Raw genomic sequence first — 13348 nt, 5'->3', positions numbered from 1 at the left:
GCATGTTTAAACCAAACGATGGTCGGTTACTGAATGATGAAAGTACCCTTCAATAACATCTCAGATAAACGTCTCGGGGTTGCCAGATAATCGTTATCGTTTCATGGCTGGTGCTGCTAGCACCCCACCCGTGTTCAACATCTGGTATTATATTTCTGGGTATTTTGTAGACAGTTATTCCACAATGTAATATTTGACATGCATCAAGGTTGTTACAATACTGCCCTGCCAGAATTTTACATAGAGTTCGTAACATAAAATATACAAAAAAGGTATAAATATATATATGAAAAATAAGTATGCTTTATAGAAGAGCATTAAAACCTGTGGATATGATTAAACAAAACTGACGGTATTATATTTCTGGGTATATTATAGACAGTTATTCCACGATGTAAAATTCGACATGCACCAAGGACACTACAATTACTATAAATTAATGTGCCAGAGATTGCTAAGATAACATTGTACCAAGAAATGATCATCCAAGTCTGTCTAACTGCTGATTATTCCTTATTAGATTATAGATGTCTATGAAAGTAAAAAAATACATGTTCAACAATATTCTTAGATGTGGCATAAACCTTCGATAAGGCCTTATTCATAAGCTACATAAAATGAGACCGAAACAATACACGGAACTATTGAAATATTACAGCCAGAATGTTTAAAGTCAAACAAGTGGAAGCTTACTTTACAATAAAATAATTTAAAATAGGTATACCACAAGGAAGTGTATTGGCTCCAATTCTTTACCTACACAACACATATGATATTATATAAACACACAGACAAGTGACAATTTAAATAATGGAACGTAATAATTAACGAAATTAAAACTGTACATGTGCATTTCACATACAATTACACCGCACAAGATGAAGATGAAGAGACACTCCGTTCTCATGCTAATATCGAAATTTTGCAACTTTTGGATAACACCAGAACAGGACAGAGAGTAAAAACTCATTTGATCTTGTGTAGTACAGTGTAGTGGAGTATATTTAATTTTAAAAAAACAGTAGTATTAATACACAAACATTATTACACCAGAAACTAAGATAGGTCCGATTGATCCTCTTTGATTGCTTACATATATTCTAACAATTTTTTCACAAAAAGGCATAAACGCCTGAGTAAATTTGATAAAATATTTAATAATCAATATATTTTCGATGATTTCAACGTCCTCTCAAAAGAACGTTATAGATTTGACGGAGATCATCGATCGATATTATCAGCTTTTCCAAATCGTGTGCTGGCTAAGGTTACATAAATCTCAACATGTGGTAATCAGAAGGGATCATGTGTAGTGAGTACACTGAGTACAGCAGAATTTCATAACTCTTGCAATGTGTGGTCGAGTGTTTTCATACAAAACGATGAATTTGTGTGTGTTATTAGTTGTTGTTTTTGTGATATGTAGACATCAAAAGTGAGAGTTTAATTTGGTTTTAGCAGCTCGTAATGCGCTACATCGCATATCTAATCTTCTTCAGTCACTATATACCACAGAAGACTATTATATTTGGCGCCCGTCTTCAAGATCTGGGATTATATTTCTGGGTATTTTGTAGACCGTTATTCCACGATGTAAAATTCGACAGCATTAAGGTCGTTACAATACTCCCCTGCCAGAATTTTACATACAATTATTTTAAGCAAATAAAAGTACAAAAATGTATGAAAAAAATAAAATACAAAACAAAATGTGCTGCATGAAAAGGGTTTTTAAAAATATGATAAATCGAAACGGTTGTGGTTGGTACGGTTGCGATCTGGTACGGCTGTTGATGTCTTCCGGTCCTACAGATACCGTTGCTTCATCGTTGCTTTGGCACTTGAATGTGGTCCATCGACGACGTTGAAAATAAGCTATTTTTCGGACAGGGCTCCCGTAATCGACGCTGTGGGAGGATCGATTGTTCGACGACGTGGTAGCTTATTTTCTTCGGCGACGAGACGTTGGCAATTCTGGTACCTTGGCGAAGACATGACGAGTCTACGGTGACTGCAATAGGTACCTAGCTTCTGGAGCTGTTCTGTGACTAATCCGTAGTCACATACGTTACGGTAATTCAGAAAAAACAAATAACGACGGTATCCGACCGAAGCTGTCCAAAGCCTTTCAAATAAAATTCTGCCATTATGACGGAGACGGCGAGCGAAGGAAGACATTATGACATAAAGAAACGTTTAGCCGAGACGCTGATGATTAAGCAGTGATGTAAAAATATCTATGAGTTCAAAAGATTGTGAAAGAAATACAATTTGAACAAAAAATTTTAAAAAATGATATGGAAATAATAAAATGAAATTTAAGGTCCATTGTTCCAGCACTAACATAAAATTTAATGAGGAACAAATGTTTAAATGAATGTAATGCTGAACGAACAAAAGTAAAATCGAAGAGGAATAGTTTTAAAAATATTGAAAATGTTAAAACAAAAAATATAACGGCCACGTAAAATACACAATGTTGCACGTACCCTCCATTCACGAGTCCAAACCCAATTTTACGATCACGTCGGGGTCACCACTTTAGGATAAAATGAGATGGCTTGGTGAATGGAGGTAAAACGAAATAAAACAGTGGTGTTTACATTATGTGACCGTTATTTATTGAAGTAATATAAAAATATAAAAATACAAATGATAAAACTTTAAAACAGCTTTGTTACCTTGTGACGAGGCTTGGGCAGTCGATGGTGGCACGTCTAAACCAAACGATGGTCGAGTACTGAAATTAATCGAAATACCCTTCAATAACATCCCAGATAAACGTCTCGGGGTTGCCAGCTATTCGTTATCGGGTTCTAGTTGGCGCTGCTGGCACCCAGCCCGTGTTCAACATCTGGGATTATATTTCTGGGTATTTTGTAAACCGTTATTCCACGATGTAAAATTCGACATGCCTCAAGGTCGCTACACAAATAAAACTAAAAACGCTAGTCAAGCAACCAGGAATAGCTGTCAGATCGGTGACACAAAATGTATAAACAGAGAGGTTAAGAGTTTAGCTGACCGACAATAACGTACTAGGATCGAATCCCGCTGGATTAAAGACTTATAATTTTAATGTTAAAATTAGGGGTCTGTTTTCTTTGCTTACAAGATATTTAGATTTTCGAAATCAGTTTTTGATTTAGTTTGAGTCTAATTTAGTCTGGCGAAGAAAAAGAATAAGAGAAAAATTGTTTTTGTTTAAAAATACTGAGAAAATAAGTTTTAGTAACATATCATTTTTAAATTAGTCTTTTACTTTATTATGAGAAAAGCATGATTAATTAATGTAATTGATTAATGTAATTTATACATTGTAGTCGAATTTCGACCTGCCATATTCTGGGCCTATTTAGCATTTCTTTTGGTTTTGGCCACCAATGAATTAAGATACAAAATAAACATTATATAAGAAGAAACTCGGCAACGTTCTTTTTTATATTACATCAAGGCACAGTTACATGTTGAAAATCTATGAAAAAAACTTTAAAATCCCTATAACTAAGGGTTTATAAGGGTAAGGGTATAACTAAGTAACTTAAGGGTATAACTAAGTGGGTCCTCCCCAATAAATTAACCAAATATTGTACCATTAACTTATTCCGATCAACGCCTCATGATTTAGACAACTCCTTAATTGCATTAAAAATACAATTTGCTTCTGACAACCAGATGGGCAAAGTAATAGGGAAAATAGTAATGGATTTTAAGTTTCTGTAAATATTATAAACACTGGTAAAAATACCATTTTAACATAATTTCCGTTACATTTACTCAATCAACGAACAAATCGGTTATATTAGATTTGTTAAAAAAATATCATATCAGTAAACTTGATAATGAATATAATTAAAGATTTTAGGCATAATAAACAATAACAGAATAAATATCTCATATTAAAAAAAACGTTGGATAAAATATCCTGTCCCATTTCTGAATTTAAATATTTATATAAATATAATAAGGCCATTGTTCATTTGCTGTTATCAAAATAATTTCACAGGCGCTTCTGATGAGTCAGGCGCTATCTACAACAATCCAATTATTAATAAAGACAAAGAAAATAAGGCCAGAACATTGCGGGTAGTCCCATTTGGTGAATAGACTTATTAAAAACTATGTGACGTAGGAGGAATATTCACCAATCGGTTTATCTGACTTCCGGGAGCACATTTGGTCGTATTGGCGCGCGATCTGTTTCCCGACCAACGAACGATGACGGTTCGAATTCTATCTCATTGCAACCGACCGACTGATAAAAATTATCTGCAGAGCGGTATGTATTGTCGGTGAGTAACAACGATACATTAGCTATTTATTTTTAACCATACACCAAACAAGAAACCCGATCTACGTCGAAAGTCGGGTCGAGTCGATTTTTGTTTAGTATGTTTTATTATTCGGTGAACTTGATATGATGTAATATACTAAACATTGTGGATATTTATAATAAGGTATTTATATGTTTATTTGTAATATTGTTATGATTAGTCTACCTTTAAACACAAATTGATAGACTTTATTTCAAGTTTGATTTCAACTTATAAATATCAAATATATAAAATAAGCAAATGTTCATGTTAAAAAAAGGTTAAATTGCAGACATTCACTGTCCGCTCACTCGACTTTAAATATTATCATTAATTATAAGACTAGTTTACAGAAAAGTTACCTCATAATTTACTATTAATATTATCGAAAAATTCTTCTCGGAAGCTTATTGGCATCTATTTTTGATAGTTAATTATATTTACATTAATATTAAAATGTTCTGTAATTGGATCTCAATTTAATAAAGTATTAATAACATGTTATTAAGTGTTATCTTACATTAACTATTCTTAAAATAATTCAAAATAATCCTTAATTATCATATAATTCTAACTGTTACATTCAGTATTTCCTTTCTAAATAATAAAGTATAGTAATATACATATAAATAAATAAAGTAAACTAATAACGCTTTATATAAATGATACAAATGAATTTTATAGATATGATATATTAAAGAAATATAAATCAATCAAGTTGGATTCTTGAGAATTTTATTTATCTCTATGGAAATATAGTGGTTTGAAAAATATATTACGTGGTATTGGGACAGTTATATTCGATACATTTTAATTATTATGACTTTGAACTTACATATGCATGTATGACTATGAAATAAAACAGTTGATATTCATGTGAAATTCCTAAGCAACCAAATAGAGAGCTGTTTTGACCACTAATTTAGCATAGGCAATGTCATTTTTTAAACTAAAATTACAATATGCTAACCAAATGGGTGTGTAATAATATAAAATATTACCGAGAAATATTTAATATATTATATGAGTACAAGTAACAAATTTGGGGCTTTTTAATTTAATTAACTACTCTTGTATTTATGATTCAAAGTAGTATTCCTCGTTAGTTATCACTTGCTGCCATTTTTTAGGTATTTTATGATTTACGCTTTTAAAAAATCGGTTAAGCATTACTTGATGTACGTCTGGGGAATACGGTGAATGGGAGAGGATTGACTTATTTCCATAGATTGTCACGTGGTAAAATCAGTTGATGATGTCTCTTGTATTATGACTATTTTTCAATGCTCCTTTATCTTAAATAAATGTATATATAATTAACTGTGTGCAATAACGTTCATTTACGATTATTTCAGCAGTTTTCTAATTTCCTGTTTTACAAGAGCTATAACTGCCACTAGATAAAACTGACCCAATAAAATAAAGAGAATAATCTTGCTATGAATATTTAACGGATATAATATTTTGGTATTTATTTCCATTTTGTAAGATTCTTGTCGAAAACTATTCCATGGATTTAAATTAATTTTTTTCAGATTTAGCGAGTCTCTAAGCATCGAGGCTGTTACGGTTGGATGGTTTTCTATTAGAAATTATGCCCTGAATAACACGTGTTGATGTTTCGCTTCTTTCTTTTAATTGTACATTTTCTTCAAGTAGATGATTGTCTAATTTCAAGTACGTGATATATATATATATATATATATATATATATATATATATATATATATATATTATTATATCATATCATTTAAGCCAACTAAAAATTGAAAAATCCTCCACTTCAACATAAATGCATAAAAAATGAATATGTACATGGTTTTCAAGGTTTTCAATTATTGTGTTTAACCCATTTTTCACTCCCGGTTGCAATGCGTAGCAGATTGCTACTTAAATTGCTATTAAAAAGCTAGGATGCCTTTCATCCTAGTCTTTTAAGTAACTGTTTTCAAACAAAAGTCGTTCAACTCTTATGATTTCCACTTTCCTTGTTTTTAAGTCATTTTCAAATTTCTAAGGCGTTTTGAAATTGCTACTTAGTCACTCCTAGTAATCCCGTCGTTCTTCTTGACCTTGAAATTAATCTTTATTAAGTAATTCTGCATCTTAAAAATATTTTTCTATTCAAATATATAACGGGTTTCCACGCAAAACACTCACATATATACTTTCAGAAACAAGTCAGTCCATTTTTGAATGTCTTTTATAATAAATTAGTTTCAAGCTTTTCCTACCATTACAGCGAATTATGAACAAATGGGAAAGGCGAAGTTGTATATCTTTTATAATTATGCACAAATGATATTCATCTTTTGTAAATTAGAATGTACATATAATAAGTATTTTTGTAAAATAAAACACATTACACAGATGTTTACATAATCTATTATATATATATATATATATATATATATATATATATATATATATATATATATATATATATATAATAGATTATGTAAACATCTGTAAAAATAAATCCAATAGTAAGAATGAAATTACAATCAGAGCTAATACCTTTATTGTTTACTTTCAGATATGGAGGTCTTAAAACAAATTCTGGAGGAATGTAGGAGCCATCCTAGCGTGTTCATTATAATAGGGTCGTTGTTAGTTGTTTGTGTATTAAGTGTGTATGTTTGTTTTAAGAAAGATACGAGAAACAACAACCAAAATACTATCGATAACGAAAACGAAACAGTTGTTTATAGTCCCATAGGAGAATTTCGCTTTTATTCTGGACAACAATTTGAAGATTCTAAGCTGTAATGTAACTCATAAATTAATGTATAAAAATGGAATTGGCTGTGACTAAAAAAAATAGACTTTAATATTATCATAAAATGTGTTATGTGACGAATATTTTTTGAATTTCTTAATCACTATGTTATACTTAATAAACTGTATAGATTATCTAAATAAATATTATATAGAAAGCTGTGCTTTTATTTTATAATGTTTCTCTAATAATTAAGTTATTTAAATTTTGGTGTAATTAAAAACTTTATCATTTACATTTTATAGTTAATATTAGGTGAATATAGCTTAAGGTTTACAGATCTTCAGCAATTTTATTATATATAAAACATAAACAAGATTTCGTTTTGGAAATAGTTTTCATACATCTCTAGGTCTTGTGTCCTCTCTTTACTAATATATGCACATCCTCTGTATTAATAAACGGTGTACTGTATTGACTAGAACAAATGTGAGTCGAATAGCGTCAACTATGGTAAATATACCGAGTATGGGAGAAATTCTAACTTCAAATTCAAAAGTGTGCTTTAAGTTATATGAGTTGAGCGTTGTCTAGGAGCAGTTTGATATACTCAAATTCCTTGTTGGCCATTCTTAAATGTTCGCTTAATTAGTTCAATTGTTTATGCTAGAGATTCTCGTAAAAATTATACATTTTATCCCTTGTCCCAATTTTCCAGAAAGTCATATTTTTATTGCTGGTTTCATTTATAGCATCCATGTTCTAAGAGGTTGAATTGTTCCAATTTAGTGTAAAACTTGGGAACTAGCTACTTGGGCGATTTGTTCTCTTATTAAACTTTATTGCCTTGGATTGCATTGAATCTCTATCGATTAGACCTCGCAATCCATCTTCAAGCAATTTAGGATACCTCAGGTGAAAAAATTATCGTTTGTGCCACTCATGCTTCATAAAACAAAACATTTTCCATTTTAGTTTAGTGTTTTTTGATAATAGATGTATACAGTATTGATAATGTTTGTTGGTAATGGACACAAAACACATTTAATTAGAATATTTTATTCAGATATTTTTATATCCATTCTCAAAATATTTGTTATAACCACTGCATATATCCAAAAGCACATAATACAGTTTTTCTGCTGTTATGTCATTGAACATTTTAGCACTACGGGATTGCTTGTAATTAAAACTTCCGATATTGCCATGGACTTGAATTGGTCTCTTTTTCTTTTTCTTCTTATTTAATTGGGCATTTATAAAAGCTGATATGACTTCCGTATTGTGATCATGTGGAGAGATATTCTTAAACTTAATAGCTACCGCAACTAAATAAAGTAAATAGCCCCCGAATGCTAAAAAAGCCAGAGTTGTTACTGATAACTGAAATATATTAGCAACACTTTTCTTATTATCTTCATGTTGATTATCGTCGACTTCTAATTGTGAATACGATGGATCTTTATTAATGTAATAATGCAATGCTTGAGGTTGGGGTATATCTGAAATAAAGACAAAAGAAATAAGACATTTAATATAGAAAAGAAATAACGTAGATATTTAGTGAGAAAGGACAAAATAAGATGAACACCTCACATATACACAATATTTATTTATCAGTAATGCATTTGCATTTAAAACCGCCATTTCCAACGGAATGTTGTTCCATTTTTGTACAAAAATATCCTCGAATTGGTTCGATAATGTTTTGTTATTTAATTAATACATTGGTACTAGTCGTTTCCGTCTAACCTACAATTTGTCTTTATGCTAACTTAAATCTAGGTATATAACTAGGAGGACCCTAACTCAGTCTCTGGTGAAATAATGTTTATACATGTCACTACTGAATTTTTGAATATATGCACCTCACTACACTACACAAGATCAGATGGTTTGATTCTTTTGAGTCTGTGTCCTGTTCTGATGGTATCCAAAAGTTGCAATATTTCAATATTAGTATGAGAATGGAGTCTTTCCTCATGCCCCCTTGTAATTCTCTTGATTTCTTGACTGACTGTGGGTATCTGTCCTATAGTATTTGGGTGCACCTACAATACCTCTCAGGACTTTGTTCTGAAAAATTTGCATTTTATTAATGTTACTATTTACAGAACATTCAGATAATTGAACTCCGTATGTCCATATAGGTTTCAATATTTGCTTATATAATAGCAATTTATTATGTACTGATAATTGTGATTTTCTTCCAATTAGCCAGTACATTTTCCTATATTTCAATTCCAGTTCTTTTCTTTTCTTCTTTATATGTTCCCTCCAGCGAAGTTTTGCATCGAGATTCATTCGGAGATATTTAGCGTTGTTGCTATATGGAATGATAGTGTTATTTAAAGTTATTGGTGCTGGTACGGTCTGTTTATAGGTGAACTGCACATGTACAGATTTACTTTCATTAATTCTTATTTTCCAAGCTTGTGTCCAATTATTTATATTGTCACTTGCCTGTTGTAATTTTCGTGGGGCTTCTTAACTATTGTCTCCGACAGCTATAATCGCAGTATCATCAGCAAATGTAGCCATCGTTCGATAATGTTGATGATGGAAATCTACTCCTCATTCTCGGCTCTAAAACTCCATATAATGATTTGATTATGTTGATGTGATATATTCTGATGCTCCCCAAACCAGGACTGAACCTTTTTGGCAGTGATTCACGTTGTAGTGTAAAACAGTGTAAACGATGATTTATCGGACCACAACACATTCTTCCAATTGATCCCTTCTTTCACAGATTAACGTTGACTTCCATGAATGCTAACTGTGTGGAGTCCCTGTCGTACGTTTTATTGAAACAGTTTACTCAAGTCAGTGTTGACTTCTGCTATCACTTTTGCATTTTTAATGTTCGTCGATCTATATCAGTTAACCTTAGGTTTCGTCCACTATTCCCCTTCATCGATGATGTTTTACCATGATTTGTGTCTCCTATCACTACCATAATAAACACTGTCGCTTGTGAAACGTTAAACAATTCAGCTGTTTTCACCAAAGACGCGCCCGTTAACCGATAACCAATCATTTGCCCTCATTGGAAGTATTAGAGATCACACATTTCACCAATCACTTGATTTAACCGTTGAGGAGCAAAAGCTGAAAATTGAAAACGACGTCATTTTTACAAGAAAGAATATATAGTTTCTACCTATTATGTACATAATTTTACAAACTTTTACACATGTTTAATAAATATATCTCGAAACATTGAAAAATATGAAGCATTTTTTGAAATAGAAATCATAAAATATGAAGAATGGATGAGAAATGACGCTATTATTTTGTGAAGAAAAAATCCGTTAAATAAGTCTACTGTTATTATGAAAAACCCACTAAATTTCTTTGATGCAATATTTATGAAGTTATGATTTAACATATTGATATATCTAAGCGTCTTAACAAAATATTTATCTGAACAGTATAATTCAAATAATAAGATTGTAAATTAAAAAATATTTACAGGCTACCATAGGGTATGCTCTGTAGCATCAAATACATTTGTAATTATATAAATATCAAGGTTTCACCAATCAATTGCTTAACCGTTGCAGAACAACAACTGAAAACTTAAATCGACGACATTTCTTACAGGAAAGAATATATGGTTTCTACATACTATATACATTGTTTTACAAACTTTTACACATATCTAATAAAAATGTCAATACATTGAAGAGTACGAGGCGTTTTTTAAAATACAAATGATAAAATATGGATAAAAATGGATAAGAAACGACGTTATTATGTTGTGAAGAAAAATCATCCGTTAAATAACTCTAACTTCATTATTAAAAAGCCACTAGGTTTCTTTGATGCAATATTTATGAAAATATGATTTAACATATTGATATATCTTATCGTCTTAACAACCTATTTATCTGAACATTATAATTAAATAAGACAGTAAAATTTAAAAATATTTACAGTCGTTACCACAGCATATCCTGTAGTATAAAATACATTTGTAATTAACAGATAAATTGAAAAGTTCCCGGCCTACCATAGTAAAACAAATTTTTTTGGCATTTTTTTTTATTCAACATAATTCCCTTCATGGGTTCTTCATTTGTCCTTTGTTTCAAAATAGGCCTCAGTTTCGCCGATCACCTCTTCATTCGACAAAGATTTCTTCCCGTCGAGCATTCTTTTGAGATCTGAGAACAGGAAATAGTCGCTGGAGGCCAGATCTGAAAAATACGATGGATGAGGAAGCAATTCGAAGCCCAATACATCAATTGCCATTGCTTTCACTGACTTGTAACACGGTGCATTGTCCTGTTAAAGCAGCACGTTATTTTTCTTCAAATGCGGCCGTTTTCCAGCGATTTCGTCCTCCAAACGGTCCAATAATGCTATGTAATAGTCGCTGTTGATGGTCCTTCCTTTTTCAATGTAGTCAATGAAAATTATTCCATACGTATCCCAAAATACAGACGCCATAACCTTACCAGCCGACTGTTTTCCCACGCTTTGGAGCGGGTTTATCGTGTGCAGTCCACTCGGATGACTGTCGATTGGACTTTGGAGTGAAATGATGGAGCCATGTTTTATCCATTGTCACATATCGACGCAAAAACTCGGGTTTATTACGCTTGGTCATCTTCAAAAACTGCTCCGAATCATCAACTCGTCGTTGTTTTTGGTCAAAAGTGAACTCGCGCGGCAGCTACTTTGCACAGTGCTTTCTCATACTCAAATATGTAAATGATTTGATGTACATGATCAGCTGATATCTTTAGAGTGTCTGCTATTTCATTCAATTTCGATTTACGTTCATTCAAAATAATTTTGTGGATTTTTTAAAATGCTTTCGTCGGTTTTAGTTTTTGTTTCAACTGTATTCTTTCCCTTCAAAAAACAATATTTTATCAACACGCGATATTCCTTTTTATCAAATTTTTTCACAATAACAAAAGTTGCTTCAATCAAAATGCTATAATTTATAAGCTAATGTTCCGACAGTTGTCAAATTTATACACACATCTTTTGAGGGTTAGTTCTAACAGAAGAACATATGGATTTAATTCTAGTAGCGCCATCTATGTGTCAGGCTGGGGACTTTTCAATTTACCTGTTATATTAATATTAAGTTTTTACCTCCAGATATGTGTTATTTCGCAGAAATATACAAAATTCAATATATTTTTCTAAATATTTTTAAATTTAATTAATAAAATCTTTTTCTATTTCTTGTTTAGTTTTGTTGTTAATGAAGGTAAAAGTGATACTGAAGATAGTCGATTGTTGTTGAAAACTTACAGATAATGTACATCATCGCTAAAATAATTGAGAATTGTTTTGAAGGTTACAAGTTGGGGATGATACAAATGTCAAAGAATGTCTTGTTCAATCTAAAGATTGAAATTGTGAAAATCCAATTTCAACTGAACGAAACATCATGAGAGTTTGTAAAATTAGTTCACAATCACAGTCCTGTTTACTACACAATTATTTTGTTACATCAGTCATCAACTAGAAGTATACTGAATTCAATATTGAATGAGAGTAACTTAAAAATAATTTAGAAGATACTATTAGCGGCATCTATCCGGGACTTTAGAAACTAAAACTATCTAACCAACAATGCAAAGTAAAATGTAGAATTCTACGAAATAATTTAACTTTATTTTGTACGAATTATGTGATTGGAAAAACACAACACTATATAATCAATACCATTAATTTATATTACCTTCTGTACTTGAGTCTTCTTTGGTTAGATTTTTGTTATTCGATGCTTGATTTTTATTGAAAATTTCCAAATTTTCTTCTAATTTTAATAGTGACTCTAGGGATAACTGGTTCAATGAATTGAGGTTATATAATAATGGAAAATCTTCACAAATAACCAAATGAACAGCAAATACTAAGAGCCAAAATATTGGTAGCATTATGCTTGTGTAAATATACATATTAAACTGAACAAAATAAAAAATGAATATGTTTTTGCTTTAGTAAGAATTTACATTAATTTTAGTAAGATAAAATATAATGTTAAATTGTCATGTATTATTTGCACCAATATTAATTCAGCCTTTTCTTCACAGCGGTATCTAAAAAATATGTTTATAAATACAATTTTTATTCATACAAGTCAAAATATTGTCGATATCACGTTACAATAGAGTAATAATATATTTAGTTAAATAACTATTTCGCCCAATTAACAATAATAATAGAACATATTAATTAATAATCTATTAACGAACCTTATTAAACGATTACCCTATTTATTAATAATCTGTATTAATCAATAAATATTCAAAAAAAAGTTATACATAAAGTGAATAGGATTATTGCT

At 30.9% G+C, this 13348-nt stretch overlaps 2 protein-coding genes and 1 long non-coding RNA gene across 3 annotated transcripts in view; 1 reads left to right on the top strand and 2 right to left on the bottom strand.

The window, feature by feature from the left end:
• LOC143194386 (cathepsin L) overlaps nt 1–2787 on the bottom strand; it is a 29202-nt gene extending 26415 nt beyond the window's left edge. Inside the window, exon 1 of the mRNA XM_076401107.1 lies at nt 2682–2787. Coding sequence (XP_076257222.1) covers nt 2682–2772 — 91 coding nt within the window. The 5' untranslated portion in view covers nt 2773–2787. The remainder of the gene's footprint in view (nt 1–2681) is intronic.
• Nucleotides 2788–4312: 1525 nt separating this feature from the next.
• Nucleotides 4313–7249, top strand: LOC143194380 (uncharacterized). Its single transcript, XR_013005317.1, has 2 exons — nt 4313–4457; nt 6850–7249. It is a non-coding gene; the product is annotated as an uncharacterized LOC143194380 (long non-coding RNA).
• Nucleotides 7250–8094: 845 nt separating this feature from the next.
• LOC143193674 (uncharacterized) lies at nt 8095–12938 on the bottom strand. Its single transcript, XM_076399996.1, has 2 exons — nt 12740–12938; nt 8095–8534 (listed from the first exon to the last, which is right to left on the bottom strand). The coding sequence occupies exons 1-2, from the start codon at nt 12936–12938 to the stop codon at nt 8095–8097; spliced, it is 639 nt and encodes a 212-aa protein (XP_076256111.1).
• Between the last annotated feature and the right edge of the window lie 410 nt (nt 12939–13348).

This window comes from Rhynchophorus ferrugineus, unplaced genomic scaffold (assembly GCF_030347505.1).
Source record: "Rhynchophorus ferrugineus isolate W39M unplaced genomic scaffold, kcgeb_rfMv2 rfM3, whole genome shotgun sequence".
Lineage (NCBI taxonomy): Eukaryota > Metazoa > Arthropoda > Insecta > Coleoptera > Curculionidae > Rhynchophorus > Rhynchophorus ferrugineus.
Note: the sequence above shows the minus strand (reverse complement) of the source record. Positions and strands in the feature narration are given on the sequence as shown.

Excerpts from the sequence above, each read along its gene's own strand:
- LOC143193674 (XM_076399996.1), bottom strand. The coding sequence starts at position 12,938 with ATGCTACCAATATTTTGGCTCTTAGTATTTGCTGTTCATTTGGTTATT. Across the intron at positions 8,535-12,739 it reads AGAAGACTCAAGTACAGAAG|ATATACCCCAACCTCAAGCA; the intron begins GTAATATAAATT and ends TCTTTATTTCAG.